The following is a 24,159-nucleotide window of genomic DNA, read 5'->3' as shown; positions in this document are numbered from 1 at the left end:
AGTGGCCTTCTCTTAAGCCTATGGACTTATTACCGTCCTTACATTTTACTAAGAAGATGTCAATTCAGCTCACTTCCTTACGCCACTCCCAAGCTTGGTTAGCTGCGGTTAAAGTTATGGCATAGCCAACGAAGCTTGGCACTGTGACATCCATACTTCAAGTATTTGTTCAGGAACAAAAGTTTAAGTTTGCTTCATGACTAGAGAAATAATACATATGGATACTGCGTAAAGGAAATGTAATCTGTTTATTCTTCTGTATATTCTAGTATTTTACCTTGGAGTAGCCCAGACCATCAGAAGGCTCAGTCACCATATAGCATTGTTCCCATATGCCCAGAACATCATTTTTACTAAACTTTAGTTTGCTGTTTTGTACCATGGACCAAAAAAGAAAAGTATTATTAAAAATGGTTTTATGGATTAACCCTGACTTGAGCCACGGGGATATTTCTTGTAGTGTTAAAGTAGTTTCCCCCTTATTCATGAGGGATACATCCAAGACCCCCACCCTATGCCTGAAACTGCAGAGAGTACTGGATCTTGTGTATGCTACTTTTCCCTGTACATACACACCTATAATGAAGTTTAATTTATAAACTAGGCATAGTAAGAGATTAACAGTAGTAGCTAACAATAAAATAGGACAGTTATAACAATAAACTGTAATAAAAGTTATGTGAAGGGCTGGGCACAGTGGCTCACGCCTGTAATGCTAGCACACTGGCAGGCCAAAGTGGGAGGATTGCTTGAACTCAGGAGTTTGAGATCAGCCTGAGCAAGAGTGAGATCCCATCTCTAAAAATAGCCAGGCGGCTCGGTGCCTGTGGCTCAAGCGGCTAAGGTGCCAGTCACATACACCTGAGCTGGCGGGTTCGAATCCAGCCCAGGCCCGCCAGACAACAACGATGGCTGCAACCAAAAAATAGCCAGGCATTGTGATAGGTGCTTGTAGCCCCAGTTACTTGGGAGGCGGAGGCAGGAGAATCGCTTGAGCCCAGGAGTTGGAGGTTGCTGTGAGCTGTTAATTCCATGGCACTCTACCCAGGGCGACAGCTTGAAGCTCTGTCTCAAAAAAAAAAAAAAATAGGGCGGCGCCTGTGGCTCAATCGGTAGGGTGCCGGCCCCATATACCGAGGGTGGCGGGTTCAAACCCGGCCCCGGCCAAACTGCAGCCAAAAAATAGCTGGGCGTTGTGGCGGCCGCCTGTAGTCCCAGCTACTCGGGAGGCTGAGGCAAGAGAATCGCTTAAGCCCAGGAGTTGGAGGTTGCTGTGAGCTGTGTGAGGCCACGGCACTCTACCGAGGGCCATAAAGTGAGACTCTGTCTCTACAAAAAAATAAAAATAAATAAATAAATAAATAAAATAAAAATAGCCAGGTGTTGTGGTAGGTGCCTATAGTCCCAGCTTCTCGAGAGGCTGAGGCAAGAGGATCACTAAGAGTCCAAGAGTTTGAGGTTGCTGTGAGCTTTGAAGCCACGGCACTCTACCAACAGTGACAGAGGATGACTGTCTCCAAGAAAGAAAAATAAAAAAAGCAAAAACAAATAGTGATAAGTCTAAGAAATCAACTCTTCACTTTTACTTGAACTCAGATTTTAGTGCCCACATTCTTAACCAATGTGCCATGCAGCCTCTCACAGATGAAACAGTATGATATCCTTTTTGTTCTATTTTTAAGAAGTGTCGGGCTCGGCGCCTGTGGCTCAAAGGGCTAAGGCACCAGCCACATACACCTGAGCTGGCGGGTTTGAATCTAGCCCAGACCCGCCAAACAATGACAGCTGCAACCAAAAAATAGCTGGGTGTTGTACGGGCACCCCTAGTCCCAGCTACTTGGGAGGCAGAGGCAGGAGAATCGCTTAAGCCCAGGAGTTGGATTTTGTTGGGAGCTGTGATGTTACAGCACTCTATACAGGGTGACAGCCTGAGGCACTGTCTCAAAACAAAAAAAGAAGTGTTACAAGTGGGCAGCGCGTGTGGCTCAAAGGAGTAGGGCTTGTACATGTAGTCCTAGAAATTTGGGAGGCAAAGGTGGGAGGATCGATTGAGGCCAGGAATTCCAGACCAAACTGGGCAACAAAAAATAGAAAAATTAGCCAAGGCTCTGTGCCTGTGGCTCAGGCGGCTAAGGCACCAGCCACGTACACCTGAGCTGGCGGGTTTGAATCCAGCCCGGGCCCACCAAACAACTACGATGGCTGCAACCAAAAAATAGCCAGGCATTGTGGTAGGTGCTTGTAGCCCCAGTTACTTGGGAGGCAGAGGCAGGAGACTCGCTTGAGCCCAGGAGTTGGAGGTTGCTGTGAGCTCTGACGCCACGGCATTCTACCAGGGTTACAGCTTGAGGCTCTGTCTCAAAAAAAAAAAAAAGAAAAATTAGCCAAGCATGGTGGTGTGTACTTACAGTCCCAGCTACTCAGGAGGCTGACGCAAGAGGATCATTTGAGCCCAAGAGTTTGAGGTTGCTGTGATCTTTGACACCATGGCACCTTACCCATGGTGACAGAGTGAAACTGTCTCCAAAAAAAAACCCCTCATATTTAAGCATCAGATTACATATATAAGAAGATAATGCCAAGCGGCGCCTGTGGCTTAGTGAGTAGGGCACCAGCCCCAAATACTGAGGGTAGCGGGTTTGAACCCTGCCCAGCCAAACTACAATAAAAAAAAACATAACCAGGGCGGCACCTGTGGCTCAGTGAGTAGGGCGCCGGTCCCATACGCCGAGAATGGCGGGTTCAGGCCCAGCCCCGGCCAAACTGCAACAAAAAAATAGCCGGGCATTGTGGCGGGCGCCTGTAGTCCCAGCTGCTCGGGAGGCTGAGGCAGGAGAATCGCTTAAGCCCAAGAATTAGAGGTTGCTGTGAGCCGTGTGACGCCACGGCACTCTACCCGAGGGCAGTACAGTGAGACTCTGTCTCTACAAAAAAAAAAAAAAAAAAACATAACCAGGTGTTGTGGCGAGCGCCTGTAGGCTGAGGCAAGAGAATTGCCTGAGCTCAAGAGCTGGAGGTTGCTGTGAGCTGTGATGCTACAGCACTCTACCCAGGGCGATAAAGTGAGACTCTGTCTCTAAAAAAGAAAAATCTACTTAAAAAAAAAAAGAATGATAATGTCCGTCAACAGTAGAAAGGATGAATAAATTGTTGCATGTTCAGACAATGAAATATTATACAGCAACAAACAAATGAAATATACCTACACACAGCAGCATGGATGACTCTTAAAGTGTTGGATGAGAGAAACAAGCACAAAAGAGTATATTATATTTATGGGGGCCAGGCACCATGGCTCATGCCTGTAATCCTATCACTCTGGGAGGCTGAGGTGGGTGGATTGCCTGAGCTCACAGTTTTGAGACCAGCCTGAACAAGACCCTGCCTCTAAAAATAGCTGTGTATTGTGGCAGGTGCCTGTAGTCCCAGCTACTTGGGAGGCTGAGGCAAGAAAATCACTTGAGCCTAAGAGTTTGAGGCTGCTGTGAGCTATGATGCCACGGCACTCTACCAAGGGCTACAAAATGAAACTCTGTCTCAAAAAAAAAAAAAAAATGGAGTGATATATATATATATATATATATATATATATATATATATATATATATATATATGTATATATACACACACATATATATTGTTGGACAACTAAGTTTGTTAATTCATCCTAGAAAAAAAGAGCTGCATAGGTGAATATATCACTGTGATCACCTTCAAAACACTCCCCTTGACAGCCCGGGCCCGCCAAACAACAATGACGGCTGCAACCAAAAAATAGCCGTGCGTTGTGGTGGGCACCTGCAGTCCCAGCTACTTGGGAGGCAGAGGCAAGAGAATCTCTTGAGCCCAGGAATTGGTGTGAGCTGTGATGCCATGGCACTCTACCCAGGGCTCAGTCTTAAAAAAAAAAACAAACACTCCCCTTGGTACACTATGCACCAGCACCAGCACCTAGTCCACCTTTCAAAGCAGTTTTGAAACACTTTTTGGGGTCAGCACCTGTGGCTCAAGGAGTACGGCACTGGCCCCATATACCGGAGGTAGTAGGTTCAAACCCAGACACAGCCAAAAAAAAAAAGCAAAAGAAACACTTTTTGGAATGGCTATCAGAGACGTCATCATACAAGATCTGAAAGTTAAATTCACAAACTCATTGTAGAAAAAGTGCTGCATACCTCATTGCTGAATATCACTATGGTCACCAGATGGCTAAGGGGAGTACTTCAGAAGTGACTGTAGTGATATTCAGCAATGAGGAATGTAGCACTTTTTTTTTTTTTTTGGAGACAGAGCTTCAAGCTGTCGCCCTGGGTAAAGTGCTATGCCATTACAGCTCACAGCAACCTCCAACTCCTGGGCTCAAGTGATTCTCCTGCTTCCGCCTCCCAAGTAGCTGGGACTACAGGTGCCCGCCACAACACAGGGCTATTTTTTGGTTGCAGCCTCCATTGTTGTTTGGCAGGCCCGGCCTGGATTCAAACCCGCCAGCTCAGGTGTATGTGGCTGGCGCCTTAGCCACTTGAGCCATAGGCGCCAAGCCGGAATGTAGCACTTTTTTTTAGGGAAAGTTTGAGAACTTAATTGTCAGACCTTGTACATTACCATTCCATTTATGCAAAACTCAAAAAATGTCATGGCTGGTAAAATTACAAGGAAAAATAGTACAGTGGTAACATAAACACTTCCAGATAGTGTTTACTTATGGAAGGACGGAGAAGGCTTTGAGTGAGGGGCCCTGTAAGTGCTTTGGAGCTGCTACTAGTGGCCTTTGTTATGATACATAGTTCTTACACAGATGCTTGCTTTAAAATTTTAAATTAAGCTACATACTTATTTTATGCATTCCCTTATGTGTGTTGTATTTTACAAAGGAAAAGGATTCAAAAGACCTTTAAGGAGTCTTGTAGGAGAAATTATTCTCAGAATCTGGGATAGATGGCCATCTTCTTATCTACTGATCTTTATTATTAGATAATGGGTTCTGATTCATTGCTGCTATTTTAGTTTACATCTTTACCATTAGAATACTGAGCCAAATTTGGGTTTTACACACAGCAAATGTACATGACCACATGACCAGCGTCTACTGACCTCACTCCTGCCCTCACACTACTTTTTTTTTTTTTGTCTTTTTGTTGAGACGCAGTTTCTCTCTGCTGCCCTGGCTAGAGTACAGTTGCATCATCATAGCTCAATGTAACCTCAAACTTCTGGGCTCAAGTGATCCTCCTGCTTCAGCCTCCTGAGTAGCTAGGACTATAGGCACATACCACCAAGTCTGGCTAAATTTTTTTTTTTTTTTTATTTGAGACAGAGTCTCACTTTGTCATGTTTGGTAGAGTGCCATGGTGTCATAGCTCCCAGCAACCTCAAACTCTTGGGCTCAAGTGATCCTCTTGCATCAGGCTCCCAAGTAGCTGGGACTACAGGCGCCTGCCACAATGCCCAGCTATTTTCAGAGACGAGGTCTCGCTCTGGCTCAGGCTGGTCTCTAACGTGTGAGCTCAGGATATCCATCTGACTCGGCCTCCCAGAGTGCTAGGATTACAGATGTAAGCCTCCACACCCAGCCCTAAATTTTCTGTTTTTTAGAGATAGGAGTCTTGCTTTTGCTTAGGCTGGTCTCAAATTCCTGAGCTTAAGGAATCCTCCTGCCTCATTCTATCAGAGGGCTGGCCTCAGGCTACTTAAATTCCTTTTAACTTCCCTCTACTCTTATTTCTTCACTTAAAAATTTCATATATATAGGCGGCGCCTGTGGCTCAGTCGGTAAGGCGCTGGCCCCATATACCGAGGGTGGCGGGTTCAAACCCGGCCCTGGCCGAACTGCAACCAAAAAATAGCTGGGTGTTGTGGTGGGCGCCTATAGTCCCAGCTACTCGGGAAGCTGAGGCAAGAGAATCCCTTAAGCCCAGGAGTTGGAGGTTGCTGTGAGCTGTGTGATGCCATGGCACTCTACCGAGGGCCATAAAGTGAGACTCTGTCTCTACAAAAAAAAAAAAAAAATTTCATATATATTTTTAGGCTTGGTGCCCGTAGCACACTGGTTATGGCACTGGCCACATACACTGAGGCTGGCAGGTTCAAACCCGGCCCCAGCCTGTTAAACAATAATGACAACTGCAACAACAACAAAAAAATAGTCGGGCATTGTGGCAGGCGCCTGTAGTCCCAGCTACTTGGGAGGCTGAGGCAAGAGAATCACTTAAGCCCAAGAGTTTGAGGTTGCTGTGAATGGTGACACCACGGCATTGTACCCAGGGTGACAGCTTGAGGCTCTGTCTCAAAAAAAAATAAATTTCATATATATATATATATTTTTTTTTTTTTTTTTTTTTTTTGCAGTTTCTGGCCTGGGCTGGGTTTGAACCCACCACCTCCGGCATATGGGACTAGTGCCCTACCCCTTTGAGCCACAGGCGCCACCCAATTTCATATATATTTTTAAAACTACCTTAAGAATGTTAGTATGTTTGATTTAAATAGATGTTAATATATATATATATATATATTTTTTTTTTTTTTTTTTTGTAGAGACAGAGTCTCACTTTATGGCCCTGGGTAGAGTGCTGTGGCATCACACAGCTCACAGCAACCTCCAACTCCTGGGCTTAAGCGACTCTCCTGCCTCAGCCTCCCAAGTAGCTGGGACTACAGGCGCCCGCCATAACGCCCAGCTATTTTTTGGTTGCAGTTCAGCCGGGGCCAGGTTTGAACCCGCCACCCTCGGTATATGGGGCCGGCGCCTTACTGACTGAGCCACAGGCGCCGCCCAATGTTAATATATATATATTTTTTTTTTTTTTTGTAGAGACAGAGTCTCACTGTACCGCCCTTGGGTAGAGTGCCGTAGCATCACACGGCTCACAGCAACCTCCAACTCTTGAGCTTACGCGATTCTCTTGCCTCAGCCTCCGCAGCAGCTGGGACTACAGGCACACGCCACAACGCCCGGCTATTTTTTTGGTTGCAGTTTGGCCGGGGCTGGGTTTGAACCCACCACCCTCGGCATATGGGGCCAGCACCCTACTCACTGAGCCACAGCCTCCTGAGTAGCTGGGACTACAGGCACCCGCCACAATGCCCAGCTATTTTTTGGTTGCAGTTCAGCCGGGGCCGGGTTTGAACCCGCCACCCTCGGTATATGGGGCCAGCGCCTTAACCGACTGAGCCACAGGCACCGCCCGATGTTAATATTTTTCTAAGTAACTATATAGATATTGAGAAAGAAAAGGAATCCCACACTTGTCTTTTGATACTATGAAAATTTTCCTAGAATGATAACATGTTAAAGATAGTCTACACTGCACAAGCCTTTTAGGTATGATGTCAAATTGGCTGTGCTTGTTACTGTTTATTTTCTCACTGTCTTTGATTCGCTTACTCTTTCTCTTATTTAAAAGGGAACTACTGTGTGCACAGCCAGCTGCCTGCAGCTTCATAAGCGAGCAGAGAGGATTGCATCCGTTCTTGGTGACAAGGGACATCTCAATGCAGGAGATAATGTGGTATTGCTCTATCCCCCTGGTGAGTGTTGGCTTGGTTGACTGGACTTCAAGCTCTATTACTTGAGTACAGCCTGTAAGAAAACAAGAACTCTAGACCACCTCTGTCCTTGTAGGTTGTATACTTCTCAATATTAAGGGCACTGTGCTTGTAGGCTAAGGTGGGAACCAAGCCTCAGCCTTCAAGTTGTGTAGTAGATGGTTCTGCTGGGCCTGCATCTACTTTATCCTTTTTTTTTTTGAGATAGAGTCTCACTTCGTCGCCCTCAGTAGAGTGCTGTGGCATCATAGCGCACAGCAACCTCAAACTCTTGGGCTCAAGCGATTCTTTTGCCTCAGCTTCCCAAGTAGCTTGGACTATAGGCGCCTGCCACAATACCCGGCTATTTTTAGAGACGGGGTCTCGCTCTTGCACAGGCTGGTCTCAAACCTGTGAGCTCAGGCCATCCACCCGCCTTGGCCTCCCAGAATGCTAGGATTACAGCCTGCATCTGCTTTATTTTTACTCTTTTTTTTTTTTCGAGACAGAGTCTTACTATGTTGCCCTCGGTAGAGTGCTGGGATCACAGCTCACAGCAACCTCAAACTCTTAGGCTTAAGCGATTCTCTTGCCTCAGCCTCCCAAGTATCTGGGACTACAGGCACTCACCACAATGCCTGGCTATTTTTTTTTTTGTTGTAGTTGTCATTGTTGTTTAGCTGGCCTGGGCTGGGTTCGAACCTACCAGCCTCGGTGCATGTGGCCAGCACCGTAACCACTGTGCTATGAGCGCCAAACCGCTGCTTTATTTACTCTTGTTTTTCCATTATCAGTGCCTGGCACATAAAAGGCACTCAGTAAATGTTGAATGAATAAAGACATTTAACTGACTTTTAGAAACTCTCAGAACAGATGCTTTGTTGTTGTCTTTTTTTTTTTTTTTTTTTTTTAAGGAAACAGTCTCACTTTATCACTCTCGGTTGAGTGCTGTGGCGTCACAGCTCACAGCAACTTCCAACTCCTGGGCTTAGGTGATTCTCTGGCCTCAGCCTCCTGAGTAGCTGGGACTACAGGTGCCCACCACAACGCCTGGCTGTTTTTTTTTTTTGTTGTTGTTGCAGTTTGGCCAGGGCTGGGTTCTAACCTGCCACCCTCTTTATGTGGGGCTGGCGTCCTACCCACTGAGCCATGGTGCTGCCCCAGATGCTTTGCTTCTAAGAGCGTTCAGGAATGGGACCATTTCATGCAGCTTCCAGAAGAAAGTTGAATATGAACTCTGTTTACTTAACATTTTCCTTATCACAACTGATGTTTAGTATTCCTTTGTTATTGCTGCTTTCATCTCTCATGTTCTAATTTATTTATTTTTAAATCAACACTAATTACTAATGAGATACTTTGTGTTATTTTTCTTATCCTCAGTCTTTTTATTTGAGATGCGATCTAACTGTGTTATCCTGGCTACTCTCAAAGCCCTGGGCTTCAACCCAGCCTCCCACCTCAGCCTTTCAAGTAGCTGGGACTATAGAGCCAACCACTGTGACTTGCCCAAGTCCTAATTTAAATCAGTAACCTTTCATTCATAGTAAGAGGAACTCAGAATTACTTGTTGACAGTTTGGTAAAAAGATTCAAAATTTTAGGTGCCGTGTTTCAGTTTTCTCTTACCCCTTCTGTCATCTCACCTACTCCTGCGCGTAGCCTTCCTTGGGTCTTTTATTCAACCTTATTTCACTTTATTGCATTTAATTTCCCTCTACTCTTATTTCCTTACTGTTAAATAATACTCTATAATTCTTTTTTTTTTTTTTTTTTTTTGAGACAGTCTGTGTCACCCTTGGTAGAGTGCTGTGGTGTCACAGCTCGCAGCAACCTTAAGCAATTCTCCTGCCTCCACCTCCCAAGCAGCTGGGACTACAGGCGCCCGCCACAACGCTCGGCTATTTTTTTGTTGTAGTCGTTGTTTAGCAGGCCCAGGCTGGGTTTGAACCCACAGCCCCCTAGAGTATGTGGCCAGCGCCCTAGCCACTGAGCTAAAGGTGCTGAGCCAAAACTCTATAATTCTTTTTTTGGGGGTTGCGGGGGGACAGAGTCTGGTATAGGAATGTCTCCTACCAAACTCCTGTGAGGTTGTCTTGTACCTCACAGATGTGGTGATGAACCGGCACGCTCCCTGTGCAGGCCTCTCCCCTTTGTGTTCTCCATATATCAAGTCATGCTTTGCCTCCCTAAAACTCATATTCACGGCTCAGCGCCTGTGGCTCAAGTGGCTAAGGCGCCAGCCACGTACACCGAGCTGGCAGACCTGAGCTGGCGGGTTCCAATCCAGCCCGGGCTGCCAAAAAACAATGACGGCTGCAACCAAAAAATAGCCCGGCGTTGTGGCGGGCGCCTATAGTCCCAGCTAATTGGGAGGCGGAGGCAGGAGAATCGCTTGAGCCCAAGAGTTGGAGGTTGCTGTGAGCTGTGAAGCCATCACACTCTACCCAGGGCGACACCTTGAGGCTCTGTCCCAAAAAAAAAAAAAAAAACTCATATTCACATCTAAGACGTCTAATTGTTCATCATATTCTTCTAAACATTTTTTTAATGTTCAGTTATTTGTCATCTCACATTTCTTCTTTATTATCTTAGTTAACCATCCCTGATTTCTGCAGTTTTCTTCTAAGTGATATCAAGTAATTCTATCAAAATGTGTTCTTCAGGCTGGCCGCCTGTAGCCCAATGGTTAGAGCACCAGCCCTTTGCACCAGGGGTGGCAGGTTCGAACCCAGCCAGAGCCTGCTAAAAAAAAAAAAAAAAAAAAAATGGCCAGGTGTGGTGGCTCATGTCTGTAATCCTAGTACTCTGGGAGGCTGGTGGATTGTCTGAGCTCACAGGTTTGAGACCAGCCTGAGTCAGAGTGAGACCTCATCTCTAAAAAATAGCCATGCATGGTGGTGGGCTCCTATAGTCCCAGCAATTCAGGAGGCTGGGGCAAGAGAGTCACTTAAGCCCAAGAGTTGGAGGTTGCTGTGAGCTATGATGCCACGGCACTCTACCGAGGACAACAAAGTGAGACTCTCTCAAAAAAAAAAAAAAAAAAAAAAAAAACTTCAGGCATTTTTCAAGAATTTACTTATAATTCCCTTCCTCGTTAATGTATTTTTGCTTTCTCTATATTCTTTAAATATATGCTTCTTCACTTTCATTTCCTTATTAATTTTTAAAATGTTTTTCAGTTAGTGGCTCTGTTAAATTACAGCCTGGGGCTCAGTGGGTAGGGCACCGGCCCCATAAACCGAGGGTGGTGGGTTCGAACGCCCCCCACCCCCCAGCCAAACTGCAACAACAACAAAAAATTGTTGAATTTTTCTGAATAACTAAATAACTCTTCTGGCACATGATTTAAGAAACTGGGTTTGTTGCTGTCTTCCCATGAATAGTACTCAGTAATAAACCAATTGCATTTTAGTTGGGCAGTGCCCCTACCCACCCTCCAGATCCCTTTCAGCTAGAGCCCTTCCCTTCCCCCACCATGTGTTTCTCAGTTTCCCTTTTTGTTAGTTGGATTGTTCCGCTGCCTCTCCTCACCCTCCTACCCGTGGATCGTAATGTAAAATTACTTTACCATGTCAAGAAATTATTAAAAATACAGGTCCTTTGACCTCTTTTTAAAACCAAAAAAGAAAGAAAGAAATTGGGTTTGGAAGATCTGTTTGTTAGTTTGTCCGTGGTACCGAGTGGCTCTCCTGACGAAGTTCCTGTCTTGCAGGCATTGAGTTAATTGCTGCCTTCTACGGCTGCCTGTATGCAGGGTGCATACCAGTGACTGTTCGGCCTCCTCACGCTCAGAACCTTACTGCTACGTTGCCCACGGTGCGAATGATTGTCGATGTACGTACCAGCTTTATCTCACTTCGTCCTCATCTCATAAATTCCAGATTCATACAACTTAGTATCCTCATTAATTTTCCAGTTTTGTTGAATCAGGACATCAAATTTGTCTCCTGAAAATGACCTCCTTTTCCTTAATGTGGCCAAAGTGACCATCATTATTCAGTGCAGAAACTGGGGGAAAGTGGTTATTGGTAAGGTAGAGCATTTTGTGCATTTATCAGGACCATTAAGGAGAGGATGCAGTCATTAGTAATTCTTCAGAGAATGTGTCCCCATCATGGGACAAATCCCTTTTTTTGAGATAGAGTCTTAGTCTGTCACCCTGGGTAGAATGCTGTGGCAGCATAGCTCACAGTAACCTCAAACTCCCAAGTTCAAACAATCCTCTTGCTTCAGCCTCCCAACTAGCTTGGACTTCTGGCATCCACAACGCCCAGCTCATTTTTCTGTGTTTAGTAGAGATGGGGTCTCACTTCTCCTCAGCCTGGTCTTGAGCCCCTGAGCTCAAACTATCTACCTGCTTCAGACTAGGATCACAGGTGTGAGCCAGCACACCCAGCCTTTAACCCCCTTCTAAAATCATGCTATCTGATGTCTTTTGGGCACCATAACCAAGGTGATATTATGTGCCAAGCTCTGAATTCTCCTCATGTCAGGTCACTTTTGTTTCAGTTGATTTTGTAAATTCACTCAGAATAGCATTAAAAGGTGTCCAAACCTTACTCTGGAGGTGATAGAAGTTCTTATAGGATCTGAGAGTTGAAGAAAATAAGTATGTATTATACCTTATACTATTATACTTTTTTCTTTTTTTTTTTTTTTTTAAGACAGAGTCTCCTTTCTGCCCTGGTTAGAGTTCTGTGGTGTCATAGCTCACAGCAACTTCAAACTCCAGGACTCAAATGATCCTCTTGACTCATCCTCCCAAGTAGCTGGGATGCCTGGTTAGTTTTTTTTCTTTTTAGTAGAGACGTGGTCTTGCTTTTGTTCAGGCTGGTTTCAAACTCCTGAGCTCAGGCAACCCACCTGTCTTGGCCTCCCAGAGTGCTAGGATTACAGGCGTGAGCCACCACACCCAGCCTACTATATATACTTTAAAGCAAAGGGTGGGGTGGTGCCTGTGGCTCAAGCGGCTAAGGCTCCAGCTGCATACACCAGAGCTGGCCAGTTTGTATCCAGACTGGGCCTGCCAAACAATGACAACTACAACCAAAAAAAAAAAAAAAAATAGCCGGGCATTGTAGCAGGTGCCTGTAGTCCCAGCTACTCGGGAGGCTGAGGCAAGAGAATCACTTAAGCCCAAGAGTTTGAGGTTGCTGTGAGCTGTGACACCACCGTACTCTACCGAGGGCCATAGCTTGAGGCTCTGTCTCGAAAAAAAGAAAAAAGCAAAGGGCAGCTTTGACCAATGTACTGATAGATTACAAAATTCCTATTTATGTAACATTTGCTTCTCTGAGAACTGCTTTGTCAGCAACTTGCGTCCACAGCATAAAAGGCCATGTTTACCATAGATGATTTTATGACAAAGTTTAATTCAGCAAAGTGCCCTTGTTATATTCTACAAAGTGGGCCAGAAAAGCTGGGGGTGGGGGTGGGGTGGTTTCTTTCTGTTGTCCCAGTTTGTGGGCAAAGTAGATCACTTTGTATTTCCATGTGTAGCTGGACAGGAGAACTTAGTTTCTGTGAGAGCTTCCTCAGATTCAGTGTGTGTTTTAGGTCTTACCATTCACTAGCCTGTTGCAAACACTAACTCCTTCAGACATGATGATCACAATCCTCTCATTCCCTGAGCACTACAAAATCCATGTCTTTATTTTATTGTGTTCTCCATGAAATCATAGGATTGCAGAACTCATATTGTGATTATAACCATGAAATACTGGGGAATTACTGTTATAAACCATAACTTGTATCATGAACAAGTACATCATTCTGAGAGAATTAAGTGTTACACATTTCCAGAAGGAAAAATGCCAGAGAAAACACTAACCTCCTTTCTCCTATATGTGTTTTTGAGAAATCGACACTACCGCGTCCAGCATGGTTTGTGAGGTGCTTTGTAGCAGCACAGAGGCTGTGCTGCTGCACCAGGGCTAAGCCTCCTCATGCTTACTACTATCCACTTGTTTTCTAGGTCAGCAAGGCAGCCTGTATTCTCACCACTCAGACCCTAATGAGGCTACTAAAGTCTCGAGAGGCGGCAGCAGCTGTGGATGTGAAAACCTGGCCTACCATCATTGACACAGGTGAAGGGAGATTGCTCTGGAGCTCTTGAGGGAGCATGAATATGTTCTACCTGAGTCCCTAGATTGCCATGCCAAACATGTTTACCCTGCTTTTATGTTACAGCACATTCCACGTGCTAAGACAGAGGCAAAGCCTACAAGTTTATGCTGCCATTGGTCTGACCACCATGTTAGCCAGATGCAAACAGCTAGATCACAGCATGCCAAGAGCTCTTTAAGTAAAAAGCATCTCGCTGTTAGCTTGGTATCATTGAATGGTGGTTCAATTGGGTGGCGCCTGTGGCTCAGTGGGTAGGGCACCGGCCCCATATATTGAGGGTGGCGGGTTCGAACCTGGCCCTGGCCAAACTTCAACAAAAGATAACCGAGCATTGTGGCAGGCAACTGTAGTCCCAGCTACTCAGGAGGCTGAGGCAAGAGAATCACCTAAGCCCAAAAGCTGGAGGTTGCTGTGAGCTGTGATGCTATGGCACTCTACCGAGGGTGACAAAGTAAGACTCTATCTCTAAAACAAGAAAGGTGGTTCAGGGGCAGCCCCTGTGGCTCAAAGGGATAGGGCGCCAGTCCCATATGCTGGAGGTGGTGGGTTCAAACCCAGCCTCGGCCAAAAACCAAAAAAAAAAAAGAAAGGTGGTTCAGTTTTTATGCTGGATGTGACCATGTAACATGTAGGGCCAGATGAAATATTGAGATGATCTGATCCTTCAGTTCTAGATATGATATTGTTGAAACAATATTGGACTAGACGTTAGAAGACCTGAGTTCTAGTTTAAGTTTCATTACTCATTGCCCATATAGCATTGTCTGAGATTACCTTTTCCCTAAGATACTGCCTACTCCTACCCACTTTTTTTTTTTTTTTTTTTTTTTAAGAGATGAGGTTTCACTCTGGCTGCAATGCATTGGTACAATTACAGTTCATTGCAGCCTTGAACTCTTGCCTGGTGATCATCTTGAGTAGCTGGGACCGTAGGTGTATGCTGCCAGCCCGGCTAGTTTTATTTTTTTGAGATGGCATCTCACTAAGTTGCCCAGGCTGATCTTGAACTTTCATTTAACTTCCCAACCATTCTGTGAATTAATATTTGAAAGATCTATTTTAAGGTGAGGGTTAGGGTTTTCTATTTTAGGAAAAAGGAAAACAGACACAGAAGTGAGAGCAATGGGGTTGGAACTCCAGCAGTCTACTTCCTCCTGTGGTACATTACTCCTTATTAAACTCTCATTAAATAAATTACCTGCTGCAGATTTGCTTGCTTATCTTGTCTAATGGTGTCCTCACCCCCAACCCACTTCTTAAGAGTGAGATAATTGAGCTCCTTGGTTAAATACAAGAAGCCTAAGCTTTAGCAAATCCCAGAAGTTAAATTTGGCCCCAGCAAAGCCACAGAAAAGCTCTTGAAGAGCAGTGATTGTCATGTTCCAGCATGTCGGATTGACATCAGGTTTGTCTTTTCATTGCAGATGATTTACCCAGGAAAAGGTTACCTCAGCTGTATAAACCACCCACTCCTGAGATGCTGGCATATCTTGATTTTAGTGTATCCACAACTGGAATGCTAACAGGAGTGAAGGTAAAGTAGTTTAGATTTATTCACTCACTCAGTGAATGCTGGGAAAAATGCCAGCTCTGCAAAAAATAGAGATGAGCACTGGCCCAGGGACTTTAGATGTGGAAGCCAAGTGTACCAGAGACCAGTAGGCGGAGGATCAAGGGTCCCTGCTATATTTAAATAAAAACATTGGCTCTTCTGGAATAAATTATCCAAGGAATTTATATTGGGAAGTGTCTGAACCTAACATAGAAGCTACCAAATAATAAGAATTCTAGTTAAAGTCAGTGTGAAATCATCAATTCATATGTTATAAAACTCAGTATTAACTAATGAACAGACGTGCGCCTCACCGTGCTGGACACGGTAGTGTCGATTTCTCAAAAACACATATAGGAGAAAGGAAGTTACTGTTTTCTCTTGCATTTTTCCTTCTGGAAATGTGTAACACTTAATTCTCACGATTCAAGTTATAGTATAGATACCTAAATTTAGACATAGATTAGGCTTTGAATCATTAAAATATATACATTGTTTTGAGAAGTTTGGGGAGTGGAGACTTCTCAAAGCTGTGGTTGCAGCCATTTCTCTGCCTGCGAGATGACAGTTCCATCCTGTTCCATGTTCCTTACTTTCCAGATGTCCCACTCTGCGGTTAATGCTCTTTGCAGAGCCATCAAGCTCCAGTGTGAGTTGTATTCTTCTCGGCAGATCGCCATCTGCCTCGATCCTTACTGTGGACTTGGCTTTGCACTCTGGTGCCTCTGCAGGTAGGGATGGAAAAGCCAAAGACACAGAATGTGCTGGGTGTACTGTTGGCTGTAACCGTCTCATCCTTCCCTTTGCTCCCTTAATTGGGTAAGGTTTTAGTAAAGTGGTGATGTTTTCATAATGTATGAAGCTAATGTATCTGATGTTTGTTATTTTTGTCTGTATTCCCTTTTTTCTTCTCTGTTTGTTTTATGCCTCATATAAAATGGCAGTGATCCTCCTACCTGTTCATGGCTCATCCTTTAATTCTTGTTTTAGAAGTAAAGCCAGTAGAAGGATGACAGGTCAGTGAAAATGTCACGCTTTGACAGCCAGAATGTACCCTGCAGGCTCAGCAGGGAGGAGTATAATGCGATGGGATGACAGCATGTGGACGTAGCACATTGGTGTCAGCCAGGCTGCTTCTTGGGGAACACAAATCCCAGCTCATTCCACTGTTCACCAGGGGACCGGAGCTTAGATTCACATTTTCACCCCGTTGGTATATGTCACAAACGCCAGTAACTCAACATCCTCTTCCGTGTCCTCATCTTTGTTTGGATAGAATCGTCCATCTAGTGCCCCAACCAGCAGCTTGGGCATTATCTTTAACTTCTGTATCTTTATGTTTCAAATCTAATAATATGTCGTATCCTTTGGCTCAGCTGTTCCCACACCTGTCTTTACATAAGAAGGACCTGGGGTTGGGCGGCACCTGTGGCTCAGTCAGTAAGGTGCCGGCCCCATATACCGAGGGTGGCGGGTTCAAACCCGGCCCCGGCCGAACTGCAACAAAAAAATAGCTGGGCGTTGTGGCAGGCGCCTGTAGTCCCAGCTACTTGGGAGGCTGAGGCAAGAGAATCGCTTAAGCCCAGGAATTGGAGGTTGCTGTGAGCTGTGTGATGCCATGGCACTCTACCTAGGGCCACAAAGTGAAACTCTATCTCTACCAAAAAAAAAAAAGGACCTGGGTTCTTTAAAAAACAAAACAAATTAACGGGGAATTTCCCTAGGCTTACTCCAGAGGCAGAGCCCACAACTCCAGTATTATTTTAACAGAGGATCTCTGGGCTCCCAGTGATTTTGTGCTGTTCCATGGGTTTAGGACATTGTAAGCTTTGCGGCTATAGATTGGACATACACATAGTATGTGATTCGTGACTCTGTCATTCCTGCTATTGTGTCCTGGGGCTGCACTGTTGGGCTCAAGCCTTTATCATCACTCACTATCGCAGCCTCTCCTGACCGTCTCTCAGGCTTCAGTGGTTGGTATCTCCAGTCTCTACTCCATGTTGTTAGTTTTGTCCCAACTTAAAGCTGCAGTGGGCCAGGTGCTGTGGCTCATTCGTGTAATCCCAGCACTCTGGGAGGCCATGCCAGGTTGATGGCCTGAGCTCACAGGTTCGAGACCAGCCTGAGCCAGAGCAAGACCCCCATCTCTAAAAATAGCCAGGCGTTGTGGCAGGCGCCTGTAGTCCCAGCTACTTGGGAGGTGGAGGCAGGAGAATCGCTTTAGCCCAGGAGTTAGAGGTTGCTGTGAGCTGTGATGCTACAGCACTCTACCCAGGACAAAGGCTTGAGGCTCTGTCTCAAAAATAAAAAATAAAATAAATAAATAAAACATAAAGCTGCAGTAGCTGCCTACTGAGTAAAGTCTAAAGTTCTTCATGTGGCAGGTGGTAAGACCTGTCACAGTTTGGCCTTAACCTTTCTGACCTTACTCCTAAATGCACCCCACATTTGAGGATTTTCCATGAACACTATTTCTGACAGCCTCAAACACACCATATTTCTCTGGCTTTGTCTGTGCTGTTCCTCTGCCTGGAACACCCTCCCCAATTTTTCCAGCCACTGTTTAATTCTTACTCATTGTTCAAGCCCCTGCTCACGTGTTGCCTATTCAGTGAAAACTACTACTCCCCCGCCTGATTTTCCCAGTTGAATGAATTGTTCTTTCTTCTATGATGTCAGTGTTCTTTTATTCACATCTAGTTACCACACCTACCACAATCTGGTTTATAGTTACTGTGGCTTATGAGTTGCACAGGAAACAAGGCTGATTCTTAGACCTTTATGTCTCATATGACCCTTGGTGTCCTTCCTGGTCCATAAATATTTGTTGAATTGGACAAGACACAGTGGCTCATTCCTGTAATCCTAGCACTCTAGGAGGCTGAGGTAGGAGGATTGCTTGAGATCAGGAGTTCGAAATTAGCCTGAGTAAGAGTAAGACCCCCGTCTGTACTAAAAATAGAAAAATTAGCAGAGTGTTGTGGTGGGCACCTGTAGTACCAGCTACTCAGGAGGCTGAGGCAGGAGGATCCCTTGAGCCCAGGAGTTTGAGGTTGCTATTAGCTAGGCCGATGCCATAGCACTCTACCCTGGGCAGCAGAGTCTCTATCTTACAAAAAAAAAAAAAAAATTGTTGACTTGATAGAGGTCTAAAGCATAAACATGTCTAGGAAGAATTAATAATGCCAGCTCTTGCCTTTCTCCATTGCAGTGTCTATTCAGGTCACCAGTCCATCTTAATTCCTCCTATGGAGTTAGAAAACAACCTTTTCCTCTGGCTCACCACTGTCAACCAGTATAAAATAAGGGACACTTTCTGCTCTTATTCCGTAATGGAACTTTGCACTAAAGGACTTGGCAACCAAGTGGAGGTGCTAAAGGTAAGAAACATCTCCAGCAGGAGTCAGTCCCAAGAGCTTTTGACAAAAATAGGCCAGGGTCTGACAGTGCCTGAGTTGGAGCTAACGAACATGTTTGCCTGCCTTTTCCTAGCCAGTCAGGCCAATGGGTGTTTTGTAAAAATCAATAAGTTTAAAAAAAAAAAAAAGAAGTTTTGTGTCTTCCGTCTTCTTAATTTAATGCACTCTTCCAGGGTTTAACTTGATTCTTATTTTATGGAAAAGAAGGTGAAATTGTTTGTGAAGCTAAATAGAAATGATTTTGTGTGATGATAAATGAGAACTCTGAGCCTGGTAGAGTTTTCCCCAATAGAATTTGGAACCTTGGAATATTAGAGTCTGTGGATAGCCCCAAAGTAGCTCATTCATGTATGTCTGAAATGATCATATGCCTATCACATGAAAAAGTCAGAAAATACTGAATTTTCTTTGATAGAGAAATACGACCTTAACAGAAACAAAGAGATGAGATTAGTTCTTCAGGGTTCTAAATTCAATTTTCTCTCTGTCAAAGAGGGAGAAATCTAAGGTTCAGAAATGAGGGATAAAATATATTGTTGAAGAGCTTAAGATTTTTAGATGAAAGCGGAAAGAAATAGAAAATGAGCAGATACAACAGTGGGTAATGGTATCAATGGAGGGCCTTTGCGGTTTCTTCTTTTCTGAAGCTGCTTTTCTCTGTGTGTCTGAGATAAGAATACACCAATAGCGCTGTGAGTTCGCTTCTTCTGTGATCTGACTGACTTAGCACCTGTATCTTACAGACCAGAGGGATCAACCTCTCCTGCATCCGGACCTGCGTGGTGGTAGCAGAGGAGCGGCCCCGCATTGCCCTCCAGCAGTCCTTCTCCAAGCTCTTCAAGGACATTGGGCTATCCCCTCGGGCTGTCAGCACCACTTTTGGATCAAGAGTCAATGTGGCAATATGTTTACAGGTGACTCTCATGAATCTTGTTTGCTTACAACTTGGAGAGGAGTTTGGAATACCCCAGAGCATGGGCTCCCAAGTCCAGGCTGCGTAGGCTTGAAGCCCCGCTCCACTTACTTACTATGGGACTTGGGCTTTTTATTTTATTTCTCTGTGTTGCATTTTGCTCAGCAGTAGAGGGAAGATGGTGGTACTGTACTTTGCAAGGTCATTCTGTAGAATCACTGGTTTGTTAGGTCCCAGTGCCTGGAGCAGTCAGTGCTGGAAGTACACGCCAATGTCAATGTTTACGTAGTCATCGCTGTGTGGTCCATGATGATGAGTCAGAAAGATTTTCTCAGCCCTGTTTGTATTTTATTTGTACCTGACCTTATTTTTCTGTCTTCTCCATTTTTTAAATGTTTTTTGTTTTGCAAACAAAGCACAGATACGCCTGTATTCTCTCACCCAGCCAAATGGTATCTTTACCATGTTATTCCTAGTGAGTAACAGCTAAGGGGCTAGAACTGAGTCTGATTTTACATAGCTTGGACACTGGTAAGAAAAATATAGGTATGGATGAGAGATGGGAGGCCAGTGCAAGAGGATGGCTTGAGGCAGGACTTCATGACATCTTGAGCAACATAGCAAAGCCCTGTCTCTACCAAGAAGTTAAATTACATTTTAAAAAAGACAGAATAAAGTTTGGATGTTTCATGTATATTGCTAAATTATCTATTTGATTTAGTAATGTGAAATATAAGAAACATTTTTTAAAGTTTATTAAAATTTAAATAAACAATGGATTTATTTTTCTTTAGGGAACCTCAGGGCCTGATCCAACTACTGTGTATGTAGATCTGAAATCATTAAGACATGACAGGTACAGTGGCTTTATTATGCTCATTCCCTAATAGAGTTCCTAAGTATGAAAAGTTCTGACCTCGGGAGGCTGAGGCAAGAGAATCGCTTAAGCCCAGGAGTTGGAGGTTGCTGTGAGCTGGGTGAGGCCATGGCAATCCACCGAGGGCCATAAAGTGAGACTCTGTCTCTACAAAAAAAGGGAAAAAAAAAAGAAAGAAAAGTTCTGACCTCAACACCAGTGTTTTCCCTCATTCTTTTTCTGTTTGTATCATCCAGGAAGGGTATGCTAAGAGGGAAGGAATTTAGTTTTTGGTTTATTTTTATCAGTAATACATGATAAGATTTACATTTATAAAAAGAAAGTTTTAGGGCAGCGCCTGTGGCTCAGTTGGTTAGGCGCCAGCCCCATATACCAAGGGTGGCGGGTTCAAACCCGGCCACGGCCAAACTGCAACCAAAAAATAGCCGGGCGTTGTGGCAGGCGCCTGTAGTCCCAGCTACTCGGGAGGCTGAGGCAAGAGAATCGCTTAAGCCCAGGAGTTGGAGGTTGCTGTGAGCTGTGTGATGCCATGGCACTCTACCGAGGGCCATAAAGTGAGTCTCTGTCTCTACAAAAAAAAAAAAGTAAGTTTTAATTCTCATGGTTGCTACACTGTTCTTTAATAATAAAATGTTTTACTTAGTTATTGCCTATATAAAAGTATTTTGTGACATTTGATATAAATTAAACTAAAATGGGCCCAGTGAGGAGGCTCATGCCTGTAATCCCAGCACTCTGAGAGGTGAAGACAGATAGATTGTTAATCAAAATAAAAAAACTATCTGGGCCTTGTGGTGGGCACCTGTGATCCCAGCTACTGGAGAGCTGAGGCAGGAGGTTCACTTTAACCCAGGAGGCTGAGGTTGCCGTGAGCTAGGCTGATGTCACAGCACTCTAACCTGGAGCAACAGAGTGAGACTCTTGTCTCAGAAAAATGGATAGTCTCTTTTCTCTAAAAATTTAAAATAAAAGAAAAAGATGGGGATGGACACGATCACTGAGGCAGAGTAGGGTTTTTGAAACAACACTTCATCTGAACCCCATGCACAAAAGCCTGCTCCCCCTGCCCCGACTTACAAGGAAATGATAGCTGTGCCCCAAGGTGAGCACTGGCTCAAGCCCCACTGACTTGGGTCCCACGAGTGTCCCATGGCACTAACCCATCCTTCCCCAGTGTGGCATCTCGTGTTGTAGTCTGAAACCTGGGGAGATTTTGCTTCCCAGAGGATGTGTGACAAGGGCTGGAGACATTCTTAGTTGTCAGAAAGGGGGGTTGCTACTGACATCTAGTGGGCAGAGACCAAAGATGTTGCTAGACCTCCTACAAGACAGAGGACAGTCCTTAAAACAAAAAATTACCTGACCCAAAATGTTAATAGTGTTGAGTCTGAGAAACAGTGCTCTAGTGTGAGAAGGAGGGGCAAAGCAGAGGTCTTGGGAAGGCAGTGCTCAGCGGCTGTGGGTGTGGGGGAGTCAATTTCCTAAAGGTCTTTATATAGTAAACATTGTTTTCCTGCAGAGTTCGTCTTGTGGAACGAGGTGCCCCCCAGAGTTTGCTCCTTTCAGAGTCCGGAAAGGTAATTTCTTCTGTTAACCATAGGGAGGGTGGGCTGTGTGGAGAAGGGGTTCAGTTGAGGAAAGCCTGAAGCCATGTAACTGTATGCATAGGTTAGAGTATCCAAGGCAGGATGTCGTCAGAATCTGCAGAGAATTCTACAATTTCACTTTAACTAATACTTCCAAATTCATATTTGATTATTTGATTCGAACTTTCTTAATTCCCATAGATATTTTTTGAAAAATCCAACTGACATATTCTTATTGACAAAACAGCAAAATACAGTGTTCATTATATGCAAGGTGGAGAGTGGTTTAAGATCAAATGGGAATGAAATTAAAGATAATCAAGAGTTAACATCTGACTGTGCACAGTGGCTCACACCTGTAATCCTAGCACTCAGGGAGGCCGAAGCAGGTGGACCACTTGAGCTCAGGAGTTCACAACCAGCCTGAGCAAAATCCAGACCCCATCTCTAAAAATAGCCAGTCCCAGCTACTTGAGAGGCTGAGGCAAGAGGATCACTTCAGCCCAAGAGTTTGAGGTTGCTGTGAACTACGACACGGCACTCTACAGAGGGCAACAAAGTAAGACTCTGTCTCAAAATAAAATAAAATGGTTAACATCTACGGAGGTAAGCGTTTTTACGATGTCAGAGGAGAGATTTAATTATGAGTAACTTGGGTGGCGCCTGTGGCTCAGTCGGTAAGGCGCCGGCCCCATATACCGAGGGTGGCGGGTTCAAACCCGGCCCGGCCAAACTGCAACCAAAAAATAGCCAGGCGTTGTGGCGGGCGCCTGTAGTCCCAGCTACTCGGGAGGCTGAGGCAAGAGAATCGCTTAAGCCCAGGAGTTGGAGGTTGCTGTGAGCTGTGTGAGGCAACAGCACTCTACCGAGGGCCATAAAGTGAGACTCTGTCTCTACAAAAAAAAAAACAAACATGAGTAACTTACTACAGATGGTGGGACACTCACGTGCACTATAAATCTGTGAAGATAGATCTCACTTTCTCGCCCCTTTGATGAGATAGTGATGATGTCTTTGAATGCCTTCTAGTAATTCTGAAAAGCAAAGAGATTGGGAAGGAAAAAGAAAGAATCCTGCCAAACCTGTCCAGTGGTGTTTCATCCATGGGAGCAGCTTCATTTTCTCTCCTCTGTTTGAACACTTCACAGTGGGATGTGGTTGGTTTCATTCCTGCCTGGTCAAAGCTTCGCTTGCCTCAGTTAGCAGTCAGGCTCGCTTGGGAACTGGAGGGAGCAGCTCTTTTCTGCCTTAATTTAGCTTTTAGAGGATGATCATTGTAGGGCTTCTCAGGTGACCTTATACTTTAGAAACCCAAGATAAAAAGGGAGGTTTAAATGGGGAGAATATGAGTAATCAGAGCTCAGGCCAAACTCCTGAGCTCAGGCCATCCACCTGCCTCGGCCTCCCAGAGTGCTGAGATTACAGGTGTGAGCCACTGTGCCCGACCCTACTCTACACATTCTTTTTTTTTTTGTGGTTTTTGGCCGGGGCTGGGACTACAGGCGCCCGCCATAACGCCGGGCTATTTTTTGGTTGCAGTTCGGCTGGGGCTGGGTTTGAACCCGCCACCTCCGGCATATGGGACCGGCGCCCTACTCACTGAGCCACAGGCGCCGCACTACTCTACACATTCTTAACATTATGGTCCTGGCCTGCAGTTTCTCATCCCTCTCAAGAGAGGACAGACTGGTTTCCGGTTTCATTTTTGAAGATGAATCTTACTAGATCTCTCATCTCCACTCAACTGAGGAAGAGTTGGTGAGAGCAGCACAGGTGTCTGCGGTGCTCTCCTCAGGGCAGACACTGTGGTGCCTGAGTCAGCTGGCTCCTGCCCTCCATGCCACTTCTACTTCCCCAGCAGGTAGCTGCATTTCTAGGTCGTCAGATTTCACTAAACCCAATCTTTGTATTTTCCCTTGGAATTTTAGATTTTACCTGGTGTAAAAGTGGTTATTGTGAATCCTGAGACCAAAGGGCCTGTTGGAGACTCGCACCTTGGAGAGGTTTGTGTTGTTTTCATTTTTACTAAGAAAAGTCAGCAGTAAAAACACATTAGGGTTCATGTTTTAGAAATGAGTGAAATTGGGCGGCGCCTGTGGCTCAGTGAGCAGGGCGCCGGCCCCATATACCGAGGGTGGCGGGTTCAAACCCAGCCCC

General features: G+C 45.0%; 1 protein-coding gene across 5 annotated transcripts in view; it reads left to right on the top strand.

Annotated features, from left to right (window-relative positions):
- The window catches only part of DIP2B (disco interacting protein 2 homolog B), a 264,807-nt gene that overhangs the window by 229,469 nt on the left and 11,179 nt on the right, over positions 1-24,159 (top strand). For all 5 annotated transcript variants that reach the window (XM_053557999.1, XM_053558000.1, XM_053557997.1 and 2 more), the window contains 10 exons: positions 7,404-7,527; positions 11,239-11,360; positions 13,501-13,612; positions 15,077-15,186; positions 15,805-15,935; positions 18,419-18,587; positions 19,370-19,540; positions 20,334-20,395; positions 21,936-21,993; positions 23,931-24,005. In XM_053557999.1, coding sequence (XP_053413974.1) covers positions 7,404-7,527; positions 11,239-11,360; positions 13,501-13,612; positions 15,077-15,186; positions 15,805-15,935; positions 18,419-18,587; positions 19,370-19,540; positions 20,334-20,395; positions 21,936-21,993; positions 23,931-24,005 — 1,134 coding nt within the window. The remainder of the gene's footprint in view (positions 1-7,403; positions 7,528-11,238; positions 11,361-13,500; positions 13,613-15,076; positions 15,187-15,804; positions 15,936-18,418; positions 18,588-19,369; positions 19,541-20,333; positions 20,396-21,935; positions 21,994-23,930; positions 24,006-24,159) is intronic.

The sequence above is a fragment of the Nycticebus coucang genome, chromosome 12 (assembly GCF_027406575.1).
Source record: "Nycticebus coucang isolate mNycCou1 chromosome 12, mNycCou1.pri, whole genome shotgun sequence".
In the NCBI taxonomy this organism is placed as follows: domain Eukaryota; kingdom Metazoa; phylum Chordata; class Mammalia; order Primates; family Lorisidae; genus Nycticebus; species Nycticebus coucang.
Note: the sequence above shows the minus strand (reverse complement) of the source record. Positions and strands in the feature narration are given on the sequence as shown.